Source organism: Canis aureus, chromosome 2 (genome assembly GCF_053574225.1).
Source record: "Canis aureus isolate CA01 chromosome 2, VMU_Caureus_v.1.0, whole genome shotgun sequence".
NCBI classification, from domain to species: Eukaryota; Metazoa; Chordata; class Mammalia; order Carnivora; family Canidae; genus Canis; species Canis aureus.
In genome coordinates this window covers 52,107,936-52,125,711 of record NC_135612.1, presented here as the reverse complement: position 1 = coordinate 52,125,711, position 17,776 = coordinate 52,107,936, and the positions used below count along the sequence as shown (strand labels likewise).

At 47.4% G+C, this 17,776-nt stretch overlaps 1 protein-coding gene across 5 annotated transcripts in view; it reads left to right on the top strand.

Annotated features, from left to right (window-relative positions):
- NTRK3 (neurotrophic receptor tyrosine kinase 3) overlaps positions 1-17,776 on the top strand; it is a 384,145-nt gene that overhangs the window by 222,872 nt on the left and 143,497 nt on the right. For all 5 annotated transcript variants that reach the window (XM_077871684.1, XM_077871673.1, XM_077871694.1 and 2 more), the window contains one exon: positions 6,649-6,837. In XM_077871684.1, the coding sequence (XP_077727810.1) occupies positions 6,649-6,837 (189 nt within the window). The remainder of the gene's footprint in view (positions 1-6,648; positions 6,838-17,776) is intronic.

Below are 17,776 nucleotides of genomic sequence, written 5' to 3'. Positions count from 1 at the left end.
AACATGGGACCCATCCAGGGTTGTTTTCTTTGACTTCCTAAGTTTGACCTGAAGTGGGGGTTGGGGGGTCTCTTTCAACAGTGGAAGTCATGGTCTGGCTCTATGTGAAATGAGATTAGATTAGATTAGATTAGATTAGAGTCCAATTTTGGGACAGAATGCTGGGAGGAAACATTTTAAAATGAATTACATCATTGAGGATAAAAGATGCATCCTTTGCATAAGACACTTTTGTAAAGATTTGTTGAAAACGATGCAAAGGAAAACATTAAAGTTAATATTGTTCAATGTGGGGATGGTTTCACTTCCTGTATGAGTCAGCACGAACTAGGTTATTCTGTGATAACAAACAGCTCCCCTGTCAGTCTCCATGATTTAAAACAACAGAACTATATTTCTCACTTTTGCCACCACGCACCTGGTATCGGCTACAGCCGTCTGCTCTGTGTTGGCCTCACCCAGGGATAAAAGTTGCCCCAGGCTCTGCCTCATACTTCCACAGTTGCCAAGCAGGAAGAAGAGAATGGGGCAGGTCACACACTGGATCATAAAGCTTCCATGTGGAAGTGGTGTGTATCGCTTCTGCTTACTTCCCATTAACCAACGAGAGTGATGGGGGTGCTGAGTAACCTGGAGGGGTACAGAAGTACCTAGAAATGCTTGGTGAACAGTGATTCTAACAATCAAGTTCCTAAGAGGGTTTCCTGAATTGGTAGGTGAAATGCCCCCCACCTTGGAAGGAAGTATGAAAATAAATGAAGGACTGTAGAAATGGATGCATTCTGGCCCCAGGATTTTACAATTTTGCCATAAATAGGGCCTTGACTACCCAAAGTTATCTTATATGGCTTGGTACTGCCTTGAAAATATTTGGTGAGCTGTTTCTAGATGCCTTGATTCGGGTGTCCCTGCTTCTTTGTATGGCCTCATGTATTTATACTGAGCTCTGCTTGTAAAAAAAAAAAAAAAAGATAATTTAGGTCAGCAATAGTATTGAGAACATGGGTAGTGGGTGGGAAGAGTAAGAACTTGGGAGATAAGCAAACATAGATTCAGACATCAGCTCCATCACTTCCTACCTAGCTGGTTTTTGGAAAATGAATTAGACGTATTTGAGGATCAGTTGGTCAAATGGGAATAATGGTGTATTTTGAGGGTCAAATGAAAAGAGAATAATTGTTATAATTGTTATAATTGTGTCCTTGGGACACAATTAGGTCTTTGTGGGTTCCCAAAAATAGAAGAGCTCCCTGGACAGATGAGGTGTCCTCCATGTTCTTCTCTGTGGTTATAAAGGTTGGAAGAAATACTTCTTCCTCACAGAGGCCCCACATCTATGGGTTTTCCATTGAGGCAAGTGACCTGAGAACTGGCCAGAGCTGGAAAGATAAATTGGTTCCTAGGGTGAATGTGGGTTCCCCTGTAAGCAGATCTCAACCTGGAGTACTGTTGTCACCCCAGGGTGTGTTTGGAAATATGCTGTGTGCTGGGTGGAGGGTGGTGAACTGGCTTTTTTAAACATTTATTTAAATTTTTAAGAAGATTTTATTTATTTATTCATGAGAGACACAGTGAGAGGCAGAGACATAGGCAGGGGGAGAAGCAGACTCCCTGTGGGGAGCCCGATGTAGGACTCGATCCCAGGACTCTGGGGTCACACCCTGAGCCAAAGGCAGACTCTCAACCACTGAGCCACCCAGGTGCCCCTATTTTTAAAAAAAAATAATTTATTAGACTTTATTTTTCTAAGCAGTTTTTGGTTCACAGCAAAATTAGGGGGAAGGTATAGAGAGTTCCCTTATATCTCCCTAACCCTTACATACCTAGCCTCACTCATCATCAGCATCCCTCACTAGAGTGGTACATTCCTTACCACTCATAAACTTGAGACTAGCTTTTAATGCCCAGGCCTAGAGAGGCCACATATCCTGCTGTACCCAGAGCAACTGTGTCCCGAAAGGACTTGTCTCAGCCCAGCACCGGCCACAGCCTGACACAGGTGGGCAGGAGTGAGCCACAAGGGTCTCCTCTCAAGTTCTTTGAAGTGAGGGGTCTATGTACTCTTTACTGCCTTTTATTTTAAGGAATGTGGTTTGTGGAAGAGTGAAGGGAGTTAGAGGGCCTCAGGGACCAGACAGCAGTCTGACGGCACTGTGCTCCTTTTGATGTGGTTGTAGTTGAACACAAACGTTTAGCAGCTCTGGGCTGCAGAGCTCATGATGAATTATCTATAATCTATCTGTTTGAGTCTAATGAGGTTATTCACTCTTGTCCCCCTTCTCAAGGATCAAGAGCAACCTCTTTAAAAAGGGTCTCAAAGACCTGCAGTCGAAGGCAGATGCTCATGAGGAGGATACTGTGCCACAATGGACCAACTGTCCCATTGAACAAATGCTGTCCCCCATGGTCTGCACTTCCAGGGAGGCAGTGCCCGTGACGGTTATGAGCACAGTCTCTGAGGTGGACTGGGTTTGCAGCCCAGAGAACATCCACCACTTTGCATCCCATTTTTGGGTGTGTGTCCTTGGGCAGGTCACTGCTTGTGCCTCAGTGCTTCCATCTGTAAAATGGGGAAAATAAAGGAACCAATCTCATCGAAGCCTTATAAAGTTAGCAAAGTTGCATTTATAGAGCCTGATAGGTCAGAAGCACTCAATAAAAATTATGATGACAATGGTGAGATCTCCAGTTTACTCCTCAACCCCCTATAATTGAATGTTTTCCTCCATCCTCTCTGGGAACTGCTATCACAGAGGCCATCTTCTCCTTGAAGAGTGGCTTCTTTTTCTTCTTCATCCTACTTGGCCTTAGTATAGAATGCTCCTGAACTTCTAGATACTCTGCTCCTTTGACTTCTAAGTCAATGTCATTTTCTGATTCTCTTCTGCTTTTCTGGCCATTTCTTCTCATGTCCCTTCCCTTGCTCCCCTTCCTCTGCCCACATTTTAAGTATTGGGTTTCTCAGGGTTTCGACGACTGCTTTATTCATTTATTTCTGTGAAGTTTTCCTGGGTGACCCTGTCCCTTCCCATGGCTTTGGGAGCCTGTAGCAGGACCTGTCTCCTCCCTGTGGCTCTCACCTGGTCCTTTCAGATCCTAGAATAATGTTGAGAAAGCAGAGACTGTTTTAGATCATAGGCTTTGGGACTTTTTGTGGACACTCGCTGTCCATTGATGCCCTGAGACACAGATTCAAAGAAACAGCCTCTCGTAAAAGGCTCAAGTCCCAATGTTCTGTCTTCTCCAAACTCCTCCTGACTCAGTGTCCTGCCTCCATGTTGCTATAACAACCCATATCCCATAATGCTGAGAACAGAACTGGGTGAGGTGCAGGAGACCTTCTATCATATGGTCTTTTTGGAACTGGATCTCACATTCCCTCTTTTCCCCATTTGCCCATTTGTTTTGTCAAACCCTCTCCTCCTGCTGCTTCCCAGGAAGGGGGAGGTGAGTGTCTGCACACCTGCAAGTACCTATCTTTTGCCCTTATAATGAGTGGATACACTTTTAGGAGTAGAACTCTAGGCTGAAACTTTGCTCATCAAAAATTTGAAGGAATTGGGGCACCTGAGTGGCTCAGTCAGTTGAGAATCCAAATCTTGATTTCAGTTCAGGTCATGATGTCAGAGTTCTGAGATCAAGCCTCATGTTGGGCTCTGCACTTAGTAGGGAGTCTGCTAGAGATTCTCTCCCTCTGCTCTCTCAAATAAATAAATCTTTAAAAAAAATTTGAAGGGATTTCTCAGTGCAGTCACAGTACATTGTTACAGAGAATTGCATTGTCTTTCTGATTTCTGTTCCTTTTGAAATATGACCTATCCCTCCCTCCTACAAGCTCTCAGCATATTTTCTTTATTCTCAGGGTTCTGGCATTTCATAACATTGTGTCTTGATATGTGTGTGTGTGTGCATGCATGTGTTAATTATGCTGAAAACTGGAAGTGGACAGGTCATTTGGAGAAATTTTTCCCTAATTTTTTTATCCTCCCTTCCATCTTTTCTATTCTCTCTCTCCTTCCCTTTTTCCCTTTCCCTACCCTGCCACCTTTCTTTTAATCAGATATTGAATCTCTGGGTTGAGTCTTTAATTTTCTTTTCTTTTCTTTTCTTTTCTTTTCTTTTCTTTTCTTTTCTTTTCTTTTCTTTTCTTTTCTTCTTACCTTGTCTTTCTGTTTTGTTTGACTTTCTGAAAAATTTCCTTGGCTTTATCTTCCACTCCTCTTTGACTTTTGAATTCTGATGGTGGCAATTCTCAAGGACTCATTCTTACCCTTGAATTGTTCACATTTTAAAATCTTGTCTTATGGATGTGATGTCTTCATTTGTCTCTCTGAGGATATTCGTGATTTAGAAAAAAAAGTCTTCTCCTTGCATTACTCTGTTTCCTGCAGGTCCCGATTGTCTGTTTATCTGGTGTTCTCTCATGTTGAAGCTTTGCTGAACTGTCTGGGAATCTTGAACTGTTCTCCCATATTTACGAATTAAGTTCTAGAAAGCACTTTCTGCACATAGGTGGGCCTCATCAGTTATTAGCCTTCACTGTGGCATAATCACAGACTACACATGACTTCATTGGGAGACCACCAAATGTCAACATCTAGGTCCTTTTCTTTTTTTAAAGACTTATTTACCTTTAAATAAGAGAGAGAGAGAGAGAAGAGAGAGGGAATCTTAAGCAGACTCTCCGCTGAGCATGGAGCCTGATGCAGGGTTCGATCTAATGACCATGAGATCATGACCTGAGCTAAAGTCAACAGTCAGATGCTTTAAGTGACTGAGCCACCCAGGTGCCCAACATCGAGGTATTTTTTTTGAGACATTCAGTTTCTGCAGAGAATATCCTCTGAATCTCCTACAGGGGAGGAGACTGGGAATAGGGTCAGTGAGAGGCGTGGGTATACTTGGTTTCTGTCTTCCAGGAGCAGGAAGGAGGCAACCAGCTCTTCCCCTCAGCCTCTCCAGTTAATTTTCTCCAGGAAGAAACTACTAGTCTGGTGGAGGGGGGGGGGCAAGGTCATGGCTTGGGTACTTTGTTCCAGCCCCAAGCCCCACTCCAGCCTTCAGGCCTATGCTGTGCCTTCATGTCCTGAGTGACCCCACTGAACTGGCTTTCTCTAAATATTCCTCCTGCAGTCCCTTTGTGAGGAAGTTTACATCATTTCATTTTTCATCTTCCAAAGCGTTGAGATATCTTATTCCTTCTTGTCTCCCTTCTTCATTCTCCTTGTACACAAATATTTCTTTATATTTTAGAGGCATTCAGCAAGAGGGGAATGATAAGAACCTGTGCTCAGCTTTCACTGTTTCATTGGAATCACAACAAAGTTTTTCAGAGTTTATAAGTTTTCAGCACTGGCCTCCACTTGCAGGGCGAGTGATGATCACCAAGTGTGGTTCCTTTTGCTATGTGGTCTCCAAACTCCATCAGGCACTTGTCATGGTTGGCATAAGCCTGTCTGTACCAAGGGAGTGGAATTCAGGGAACTCAGGCCTCATTTATTAGTTTTCCTTTAGTTCTGCCTCATTGGAGCTTCACCTCGCTATTCGATAGGAAATATCCTCCCCATAAACTTCAGTAGATATGTCAGACTTCTGCAGCAGAAGTACTGTGTAAGCCTCAAAACCAAATCACAGCGGGCACTTTGTCTTGGGACCATGTGTCTTGCAAAGCATTTCAAACACCAGTTGTACGAAGCCACAGTCACAGCTAATTCACTTGACATGAGTTTTATTTGTACGTATGGAGGAATCACACCAGCAAATAGAATCATTGCTCTGCCAAGACTGTGGTGACAATAATCTTTGTCAACCTGTGTTTGTAAATCACCTGAGGTACTGGGTTTTTTCTTTGGTTTGGAACATGGTAGAGTTGGGGTTGGTGAAGATGCGAGTGATGTTCCTTGAAGACGCTGGAGCAATGTGGATCTTTCAAGGGTGGGCAGCTGACCTGGCTACCTGAAGGCTAACAGTGATGCAGCTGAATTAGTGTCACTTTGAAAGCTGGCTCAGGTTCAATCTGAGCCCATACTGGGCTTAGCTCCCTATGGATTGTCAGAAGCCATAGCAGAGTCCAGTGAAAGCTGGATACATTCCTATAGGAATTGGAGGGCCACTCTGGAAAGACTAATTAAGGCACTCCAAGGCCCTAATTAGAGGTTCTAGGCCTTGACTGTGCATGGTACTGACATGGGATTTCTTCAAATTCTGATGCCCAGGTGTGTCCCTAGACCACCTGAATCAGAAACTAGGGATGTGACCCACCCAGGAACAGAGTGCAAATCACAGCTATGTAAATTTTTGTAAATCTCGTTGTTGCTACGTAAGTGAAGAACTCATTTAAAATTTGCATTATTTTGAACTAATTTGAATTTGGGGGAAGTGAAAATAGTTCATGGCACAGTCACTCTGATACACTATTTCGCAGCTGTTTCCATGGTGTGATGGAGTGGGCTTTTCTCTCTCTCAAGAAAGAGATCGAATGGTTGGTTCTTTGAAGGCAGACTCCAAAGCATTCAGGGAATACTCTTCCAGTGGATTATACTCTTATAGAAACGTGGTGGCAGAAATAGCAAAAGGATCTATGGGCAGGGCTGGGCACTGCCCAGGCGCGACTTCACTGATATTCTGTGTCTCTCTTGGTGTGCACAGGTCCTGTGGCTGTCATCAGTGGTGAGGAGGACTCAGCCAGCCCCCTGCACCACATCAACCATGGCATCACGACGCCCTCATCGTTGGACGCTGGGCCAGACACGGTGGTCATCGGTATGACCCGCATCCCAGTCATTGAGAACCCTCAGTACTTCCGTCAGGGACACAACTGCCACAAGCCAGACACGTGTGAGTACTGCAGTAGAACATTGTCCCTTCTGGGGAGGGCAGGGGAGGGTGGCATGGCAATAGACCACATAGCTGGGGTTCTGAAACCTTCTGAGATGACCTACCACCTGCTAACCTCCCACTCTCTAAGACACCCTCCCTATTTGTCTCAAAACTTGAAAAGTAGCCTGGGCTAGGGGTCTTCATTGGGGCAGAGTCTCCTGGGCAGAGAGGGCTCAGGCTAGGAGGGAGCTTAGATGTAGGAGGCCCAGCCCCACATGAAGAGGTATTCCCAGGAAGGCAGGGGACACACACAGGGCTGGTCTTTTCTAGAGACCTGGCCTCTGCATTTAGGAAATGTAACCAAACACTGTCCAGATAGGAACCCTTGAGGTTATCAGACCCTCTGCCCAAGCCTCCAGGAGAAGAGAAGGGAATGAAGGGTGCTGAGTACTGTTTGAATGGAAACATCTCTCTAGCTGCCTCTCCAGTGCAACCGAAGTGTGCACTTTCTGAGAACCTGATCAAGGCCCCAGTGCTAGGACACCTCACCCCCCTCTACAGATGTCCCACAGGGATCAGAGGATTCAGGGCACCTGTTTCCTCCCTGTTTCTCGCCCACTGTTGGTTCCAGCCTCCCTCCTTGTCTTTCTGCTGAGCTCTGCTAGGGCCTCTCCCTGCTCCCCGGGCCTCTCCCAGCTTCTGGAGCCTCCGGGGCTTGGACCTTCCACTCAGCAGGTGCTCCTTTTGCTGCGTCCCAGGTGCAGTGTAGGCCTAGCAAATCCAGTGCACACCCTCTCCTGCTCCTGCCCTCGAGAAATGGTCAGCTAGTTCAGGAGACAGTCCAAAGGCCTCTGGAGGCCATCTGAGGGCTGGAAGGGATGGGCTAGGTTAAGGACTCATCTTACAGACAGAAAAACTGAGATTTGGGGAGGCTGTCCCCAGGCTTCTGCCATTGGTTCTCTTCTCTCTATGGGTTCAGGGTTTTGGCCAAGGAAGAAGCACCCCAGGTCTTGCTTTTCTGCTGGCTGAGCACTCTGTACTCGGGCCTCACCTTAGCTCACAGAACTCTTGCTGCTCCTGCTGTCCACCTTACAGCAGAGCAGGCATTCAGCTCTCTGATTGACCTTTGCTTCTGTTTCCCTGGTTCTGTTTGTAGTGAGACGATGGCCACAGTGAGAGGGACTGGGCTCAAGTCAGAATAAGGTCATCATGTGACTCCCAACCTTGGGTGCCCTCCAGAACTGGTCTCTGTTTACCGCATAACCCTATCAACGTCAGAGGAAGGATGTCTGGGTTATGGACCAAGACAAGGGAAGAAAAATAAACTGTGATTCAGATAAATAGTGGGGGACACTGTGTTTAGGATGGTTCTGCTCTGGCTAAAGGTCTTGCCTCCAGGCAGGTTCATCTGGGGCTGATGTGAGTGTGGCTGGAAGGAAAGCCTTTCTGTGATGGTAGCGTGGCTCCAGGCTCAGTCTAGAGTTGGTGATGCTGAGCTTTCTAGAGTGATGCTGGCATTTGAGCAAAGACGTAGGCATTGCTGTATTGAATATACAATTGATTCTCGTTATTCACAGTAGTTACAGTCCAATAAAGTCACCAGGAACACTGAATTAGCGGACACTGAACCATGGCTCCTAGGGGACATATAGGGTTAGGTTCCTCTGAATGTCTGGTCACAACATTTTTATCAACTAATCAATACATAACCTGTTTTATGTGTGCTTCTGTTTGGAGATACTTATTTAATGGATGCTGTGGTTCATTAACAGCAATCTCAAGGTCAGCACTATGACTCGGGCCTGAGCGAAGCGTATCTAACACACCTGTTTGTTCCATAGGCCTTCTTGCTCATAGGAATGCTAGATGGCGCTTCAGCATTATGCTCGGGAAATTTTAAACCGGGGAAATCCCCCCACACCCCGCCCCCCACCAAAAGCACAAATATGCAAAAAATGGCACCAAATAGACAACAAAAAGGACACTCATTTCTGGTAGGAGACCAGAAACAAGAAGACAGAATGTCACATGGGAATGTGCACATCAGGTGACTCACATTTCTCACCTCTTTCATGTTTGTGAATGACTACGAAAGTGCTGCCAGTAGTAGTTCGGGGGTTACATGTAAGTTTTAGCGAGAAGGCGAATTTGTGAATCCAGAATCTGTGAATAATGAGGATGGACTCTGTGCCCTGTAGGGGAAGTTCTGGGCTTCTCGTATAGAGTCTCTGGGTTGTATCTGTGCTCATGTGCTCCTGATACCAGCTTCTCAGTGCTTGTCAGGTGGGGATGGATCTTGCTCATGGGAGGACGGCTTCCTCTGGGCTATTAGAATAAGAGTGAACTGTGGAGAGCCACAGGATCTGAGTGCCCTTCAGTGTCAGGACCCAGCCCTAGCCAAGGAGCGATGGCCCTACCAACTGTGTGGAGGAGAAGCTTTCCTCCCTAATCCCTGAGTTTGTGATTGGAAGTAGACTTTTGAAGGATCCAGGTGTTACTTCTGTATAAACAGGAAGGAAGGGTCCGTGGAGGTGGAAGGGAAGCAGGCTTATGGATGAAAATCTGAAGGAATAAACAAACAAACACCTCACCCAGGGGAAATCAAAGCTGATTCTGGATTGTTAAAACCCTTCAATATTAGGGAAAGTGTCCTTTTCGGAGGAAACAGTATGTTTTGTCCTGTCAGTAGACAGTGGATGGCTCCTAATTGTTTTCAGAAAGCACGTATGGCAACAACAAACTGTGCAGGAGCCTTGTAACCAGGTTTGGCTAACCCTGCCTCTGTGAGTCTACGATTGACTCCCACAGCCAGGGAAGGGCAGCGCCTGCCACCTCCCCCACCCCCACCCCCACCCCCACCCCCGGGCTGAGATTTACTGGGTAAGCGGCAGCAGGTCTCTGATTATAAAGGCTTCATCAGCTGAGAGAAGTGACTCCAAGACACATCCCCGAGTGTGATGAGACACTGTCATAAATAATTAAAGCCACATGCACGCTGGCAGATAAATACGCGCAGAACATTGGTGATTCTGCAGACAAGGCTGGGGTCACGCTTTTGGGGGGATGGCAAGAAATGGGATTAAGGGAAGAGAAGTGCTCATATTATCCGTCCCCCGAGGTATCTCCCACCTGATTCCCTTCTGCATCCCATGTAAAAACGTGCAACATGGGAAGAGATTGCGGGGATGTCATGCAACCTGGCTTCAGACATTTTCCTGAGTCTCCCGGTGATGGATGTAGCACAAAAGTACTTCGCTTTCTTAAATATGTGTTTACCATAAGTGGTGGGACCTTTCTGACCAGAGTTATCAAGATGCTGCTCTTTCCCTGCCTTTCCCTCTATCTGCCTTCCATCTGATCCATAGCATTTTTCACAGCATGTCAGGGCTGCAAGGGTGTTTGGAGATCGCCTTGTACCATCCCTTTTCAGAGGCTTGCCTGCATTCCCAACAAGCGCTCTACGCTTGGCATTGTCTTCATTCTCAATTTATTTGGCCTTTCCAGGGATTCTGAAAAACCCGAGTGATAAAGGTCCTACTCGGGAATAGGTGTGGAAGCTGAAGCCTAATGAAGCCCCCTTCTTGTTTATTGAAAACGCCTGGTTCTCAAAAACGTCAGGAAATGGATCCAGGCCTCTTGTCACACAGCTGATTTGGGGCTAGATCGTATGGAATGAGAAATCATAGGGCTGGCCTAGAGGGACCAGTGGGAAGAAGTTGGGAGGTGTTTGTAGCAACACGGGGCCCTTGGTCACCTTGTGACAGCCTTGGGCCACAGTAGTTATACATATGCTGGGGCTGGATCTCCAGCTGCTGTCCAAGGAGTCACGTTTTGGCTCTTTCCCCCAGGCCAGCTGGAAGGCGCTTTGGCTCTGCTTCAGGCCCTAGACTTCTCTGTTCATCCCTCTTTCCAAGACCTATTCTCAGAAGACTGTTTGCCTGTTGGTGGAGTGAGCAGAGGCTATTTGGGGAGCTAAGCAGTGTCCTCCCTCTCTCTGTCCCCAAATCAGGGCCTCTGGTTTAGTCACAGGTTGTCTCCATCTTGGTTGTCACCTTCCCAGAGCCAGCCCACTCCACTTCTCCATCCCTTTGATCTCTGCCCCTACTGGTGGGCCTGTGCACAGGGACCTGTCCCTGCCCTGGCCAACTATGCCTTCCTCTTCCCTGGCAGAGTGGGTCCATTTGATCACCTTGCGCTCAGCCCTGAACCTCTTTAGGGTCCCAGCCCTGCAGCTCCATGTCTCTCTCCACTTACCCAGAAACCCTGACTTCACCATCCTTGATCTCTTTGCAAAACTTGACCATACTCCTCTTTGTTCTCATCCTTAGCATCCAAGCCACTCTGACTGTGCTGATTTTCCTCCCTTTCATCTGTCCAGTCCATATTTATTGAGGGTTGTGGGAGGCCTTCTTTTAGACTCTGGAAGCAATGGGGAACAGGGCATGCATAGTCCCTACCCTCAGGGACTTGTTGCCAACTGTAGCTGATCTCCAAGATGCAAACGGCATCTTCTGTTCCCTGGGGACTACTCACGGAACCTTGTGGTTTCACCCCCCACCTTTCTGCCCATGATTCCCCAGCCTCAACCCATAGTGGCTTCTTTCCAGAATGCCAATCCCACAATGCCAACTCCTGCTTTAGTGTAATTCCTGCTTGAGATTCCCGTCTCCCTTTCTGGCTTGGCCCACACACCCCTTTCTCCCTTTCTGCACCCTCTTCCCATTGTTCAACACCTGGCTTATTTCCAGCCTCTTCCTAGGCCCAGGCTATGGCAAAATGACCTTCTCCCCCTGGGAGCCCCTGGACCAGAGTAAATGCCACACTCTAGTCTCCAGTGACTTTGAATCAAATCTTAGGTCATCCTGTCACTTCTCAAAAATGTGTGTTCTGTTTCCCAAACTGACTTTGAATTTATTCCAAGAAGAAGCTCTTACATGTCATAATTCTTCATTTCCTATTGAAGATACAGCACGGGAATGGAGTCCAGGGAGATAGCAACTAGCCATGTGCGCCGGATGACGCCTGGCAAGTGTATCCTTGTGGCCTGGGCTCTCTAGAGATGGCACAGACAGAGGCAAGGGTTGTTGCTCTGCACCCAGCAGCCTCCTCTGAACCAAGCAGTAGTTTGGTGTTACACTTCCTTTATTCGGGGGACCTTGCACCCCCTTCCTGAGGAAGATGCTGCCATTCCCACTCTGTAGAGAGGACTACGGCTCAGTGAGCTTAAGTGACTTATTCTAGATTGCTTGGCTCTTGAGAGAGAGGCTTGACATTAAAACCCAGGCCTGCTGACGCCGGCATTGCCAAGGATTCCAGTGCTTCACAGGCATTTGCTCAGCACCTCCTGAGCTCGGGGCAGCTGTCCGTTGAGGACCGAGGACGGTCTTGCTGTTCTGTGGAGGCCCACTGTTCTCCTCATTTCCTGGATTGGGACAGTGCTACAGACAGGCTGTTCAGGGCTGGGATCCCCAGGAGGACTTCGGCTGAAGTGCCCTGTGGTCATGCGGCTGGGGCAGCCTTGATCTGGCTATTGGCACTTATTCCTTTGAATTTTCCGCAGAACCGAGTCCCCAAGAGACCATGGTTGCCTTCAGATAAGGCAGTACATGGCCCTGGGGTTAAGCCAGTTTTTCTTTACTTTTTATTTTTAGAGTAGTTTCGGGTTTACAGAAACATTAAGTCAAAAGCACGGAGAGTTCTCACTCACCTGCTCCCACTTTAGCCACCGGTTTTCTCTGTTGTCACCATCTCCTGCCAGTGTGGTGCATTTGTTACAACTGATGAAGCAGTACGACATATTCAGTAGTCAACTGAAGTCCGTGGCCAGTAGGTTCACTTTTTGGGTGGTGTCGTCCTGTCGGTTCTGACAAAAGCAGTGTCATGAATCCACCATTACAGTGTCGCACAGAACAGTCTCGCCGCCCTTACAGACCCTCTTCAGCCCACCTGGTCGTCTCCCCTTCCCAACTGCTGGCAGCCACTGATCTTATTGTCTCTTACAGTCTTACCTTTTCTGGGTGTCATATGGTTGGAGTTACACAGTAGGTAGGCTTTTCCGATTGGCCTCTTTCACTTAGTAATGCGTATTTTGCATTCTTTCATGTGTTTTTGTGGCTTGATAGCTTATTTCTTCTCACCACGGAATAATGTTCCATCATATGGGTGTCCTGCAGTTTCTTATCTGTTCTTCCACTGGAGGATTGTACAAGTTTCCCCGGGGCTGCTGGGACAAAGTACCACGAACTGGGTGGCTTCAAACAATAGAGATTTATTGTCTTGGGGTTCAAGAGGCTAAAAGTCTAAAGCAAGGTGTCAGTGGGCCACGCTGCCTCTGAAGCCTGTAGGGGAACCCTTTCTCGCCCTTATATAGCTGCTGGTGGCATCGCCAGTATCCCTTGCCACTGTACTATTCCAGTCCTCTGTCCTCACATGGCATTCTTCCCCCCGTGGCTGCCTTCTTCTATGCACACCTGGCCTTTTGGCTTAGCGCCCCTCCAAACCCGCTTCAGTATGACTTATCTAATCTCATCTTGACTTAACTGATTACATCTGTAATGGCCCCGTTTCCAAGTAAGATCACGTTCTGAGGTGCTGGGGATTAGGACTTCAGCGCCACTGATTCCTTTTGTTTCAGTTTCCCTGAATCCTGGCTAATGCCTACTGTATCCCCATGTGTTACTGTCACGCTGGCTCTAGACTTCAGGCCTCCCACGCTGGTTCTGTGTTCCACATGAGTCTCTATGCTTTGAACCATAGGTGTGCATTTGACTTTCAGCCCCTCCTGGCTGGCCACCTCTTCATGCTGCTTCCCTAGATCTATCACAGATCCTCCCTGGCTGACCTGGCAGCTCTGTCCTGGGGTTTTCTTCATTGCCCCTGGTGCTTATGAGGCAGTCTAAAACCATCTCTGTCGGTTCCCTTAAACTCTATCTTCTCCTTCATTTCCTGGTCAGTGAGAAGACATTCACTGATTTTTATGAAGTGTCAGGTACTCTGCTGTGGGTGCTAGAGTGGAGAGGAGGACATCCCCCCCCCCTTCCTAACACCACTTTGGCTACATTGCAGCTGTTTGGGGGTCCTAGCCTCATTCTCTTTCCCCAGGTCAATTGCTTGATGCACTCACTCACCCTCACATACCAGCCTACAAGACAAGGACTTCCACACAGATAACCCAAGCTGGAGCTGCTGGGTCTGTGGACTGTGCCCTTTCAGCTGGAACCAGTGGTTCTTTCATCAAGAATGAGCGAGTGGCTTATCTCCTCCTCCTCTTCTGGGCCAGTCGGCCATAGAGCTTGCCTTTTCTGGAAGAGGAGCTGCTAAAGCTGGTTTCCCAGCTGTGGTGGGGAGCCCAGAGTCTGTGCATGTAATGCAGTATTAATAGCGCATCAGCATGATATAGATTTCTGTCACCTTCTGTACTAACAAACATCGCTTAGTGCAGGGTAATGATGGGTGTTTATTCCCAGCCACTTAGCTCAGCATAATGGACTTGCAGATGAAATATGGAAAATGGGCTGCTTTGTCTGGGAGGCTGGGGCCTGCCTGTCATGAGTAACAGAAGCGGCAGCAGCAGCAGCTGTTCCTGCAGAGGAAGGCTTTCTAGGTTTTTCTGTAGCAGAAGTTCTGATGGACTTGCCTGATGGAAGGAAGGGGATCTGGTTACAGGGCTGGGCTGGGAGCTCCTCCTCTGGGAGTACAGCTGAGAAGAGGAAGCTGGCATACTAAGGATTGCCATTTTCTCCCTGTGGCTGATTTAGGAGGCAGGCTTGGCTAGATGTGACATGGGGTGGGGGTTCTGAGGCATCTCCCCCTTTATTCTGCTGGATGGATCTAAATGGGCTAACTGCAGGTCCAACTATAGATCAGATAGTAGTGAAGGTAATATTGACATCTTACTTTAGCCTTTTCGGCCAATGGGTTGTCTCCAGGTCTTGCTTGCCAGGTAGTCTTTCATAGAACTTTTTGAAAAATATACATTTATCTATTTGAGAGAGAGAGAGCATGTGCACTTGTGCATGTGCACATATCCATGAGCAGGAGGGGCAGAGGGAGAGAGAGAGAGAAAGAATCTCAAGCAGATTCCATGCTCAGTGTGGAACCTGACATGGGCCTTGCTTCCAGGGCCCTGAGATCATGACCTGAGCTGAAACCAAGAGTCGAACATTTAACTGACTGCACCACCCAGGCGCCTCCTCATAGAACATTTTGAGTGAACATAAGTTAGGATTGTTTCCTCCGATTCCTCCTCTGATTCCTCTTCAGTCCTATTTTCAGATACAACTAGAATAAGCAGCAGATCCCTCAGGATCCTGCAATGTTAGGTTTGGTGAGACCAAGGTTCCTAGAGGAAAGGACTGCTCAGGCATATTCCCATTTAACTTTCTAGAAAGAGCTGGGTGATGCCAGAGTGGGTTATCTTGGTTATCTTGGGAGTCCAGGGCATTAAGTCCTAGGCCCACAAACTGGTCCCGGGGGTCTCAGCCCCTAGAGATTAACCTCTGTTGGTCACTGACTCCCAAGACCCCCAGATCTAGGCATAAGCAAAGCATGACATTTTGTCTTTGTTCTCTGTCCCAGGAAGAAAAAAAAAATCAAATGATGCCATTTCCCCTAAATTGTCTGAATCTACTAGACATTCCTGAGCACACACTTTGGAGCTGCAACCAACTAGTCCAAAGGGACAGACTCACCTCCATCTCCCTGAGCCAGGACAACCTGCCTTCCTATTGAATATCATGACCTCATTTGTTCTGTGCTTCCGTGCCATAATCACATACTCAAAGTTAGTAGCTGCATGCAGTCATGCTAATTAAGTAATTAGGTATAATTGTGCTCACTGTAAATACACAGTAATTGGCTTAAAAAAAGTACTTGGGGGATAAGCATGTGCTTCAAGGTGGAGGAAGTGAAGAATGCTGAGACCCCCAACCTGGAGTAGCATCATTGCAATGCGGGCCTAGGAGAGGTTGCTCCCAACAGTTGAAAGTGAGGAGGATGTGGAGCAGGTCTTTTGTTTCCTGCTCAGAGCCCTACACACAGAAGGACTACTTGTCTCCTTGGCATGTCCTCAGACTTGTCCTCAAGGAGTAGGAGGATTAACTCCCCTCTGGAGATCCTCTCCAGCTCAAGACTTCCCAGAGATACCATTCTCTCTTCTCTTCCAACTGGATTCTGGCATCCTGTCTGCTCTGAGTTTTTTTCAGGATGGTAATTCAGAGTCAGCTAAGAAATACACACAGGGGTCAGAGAGGAATCAAAAGTGGGGCTTTATTGCTGGACTGGAGAAAATTGCTTGAACTTAAAGCCAAAGTGGGCTTCTTGATACCTCTGCCAAAGCTTGAACTTGAGATGCACACACAGGAGTTGCATCTGCACAGCAGATGTTCATCCAGTTGCGTGGAGGGCTATGGTCTGCCTCACCTTTTGCAAGTCAGGGAGTTCTGTTGCCCTCTGGAAAACCACGCAGCATGCAGGGACAATCTTCCTTTTCTGCCCTGCTCAGAAAAGAAATAGGATGGCCGATGATGGACCCTGCTTGTCTCGTCCATCAGATACCTCACTCACTTCTCAGAGGGAGGAGCCAGGGGCCCAGGTTGAGGGAAAGGCTGGGGTTACTTCTCTTGTCTCCAAGGAGATAAAAACTCCTCTTTTATGGACAGAGGCTAAAAGACGGGGAAGGAGAAAAAAGATTCCCCCTCCCCGTGGTTAGAGACAGCAGGGGGCTCTATCATTAGTGGTGGTCCCTATTAGTATTCTCTTTCCAAAAGCCCTTTTCCAGGAGAAAATGATCATCATTTCCATTTCCTCTGAATGAGCACATGAGTCATAATCCTGATGGGAGATTGCCAAAGAGGCCGGAGGTACTTGTTCCCTTTGTGCTATATTCTTCATGGTCAATAACTAAAACCCAAGTGCTACCCACCTCTTAGCCAGAAGCCCTGAGTCCAAATGCCCTTCCAGCTTCTCCTTAGCTGCCTTTAATGCTGTATGCTCTGAGGGATGTTAATAGGCATTTCTCAAAAACAATGTTCTGTGGTCGAATAAGTTCAGGAAAATGTGGATTAAGTAAGTGTCTTACTGTGGGATGCTGAGAGGCTTCAAGGATAAAGGTCATTGCAACTTTGCAAGAGGGGCCTTGGCTCTGCAGCACTTCCCAGATTTATTGAGCCTCTGAGCCTGATTCTTGAGGTATACCTGTTAACATCTTTGTGGACACAGATGTTCCGTGGATCACATTCTGGGCTGTTCTGGGGGTTTGGGGTTCTGTTTTCGCCTCCCCAGCAGATGTGGTAAGTCATCTGACAGAGTGCCCAGATGGGCCTGAACCCGTTTGGCATGTGTACTGTCACATTTCTTCCCAAGCCTCTGGGAGGGAGAGGAAGTGGCTGCGTTCCATGGGAATGCCCAGAGTTGGGGTGGTGGCATTCTTCGGGATTTCTGGCAGAGAGCTAAGTGCCCTTCATTCAAGTGGATCAGGGGGGTCTTTGTCTGTTGTTCTCTGCCTAGAAGCTTTTGCAGGTGCTTCTAACACTTCCTAAACCCCCAGATCCGGAGATGCTGGTCATGGCCAAATTTTCACTGCATTCCTGCTTCCTGCATTTCACTGTTTCCAGGCAGATTTGCCACTTAGGATTGAAATTTCAGGGAGCTGTTCCTAAGAAGAAATGCACAAAGATGCAAGATGCTGCCTCCCAAGCCACTGTTTCCAAATCATTGTGTGGAATGTCAAAGTACATCTTTATTTCAAGAAGGATATATGATGCTTTGGGCATGAAATAGGCCAGGGCAAGGTCTCAGCCAGCCAAGAGAGTGAACTGAACCCTTGGTTATACGGTGTCCTTTTTCATTAGAAAATAAAAGGAGTAGGGTGGGGAGAGGGCTGGTCCTAGATCTTGGTCCCAGCCTACCAGCTCCGTCACTGCATGACTATGGGCAAGACATCCATCCTCTCTAGACT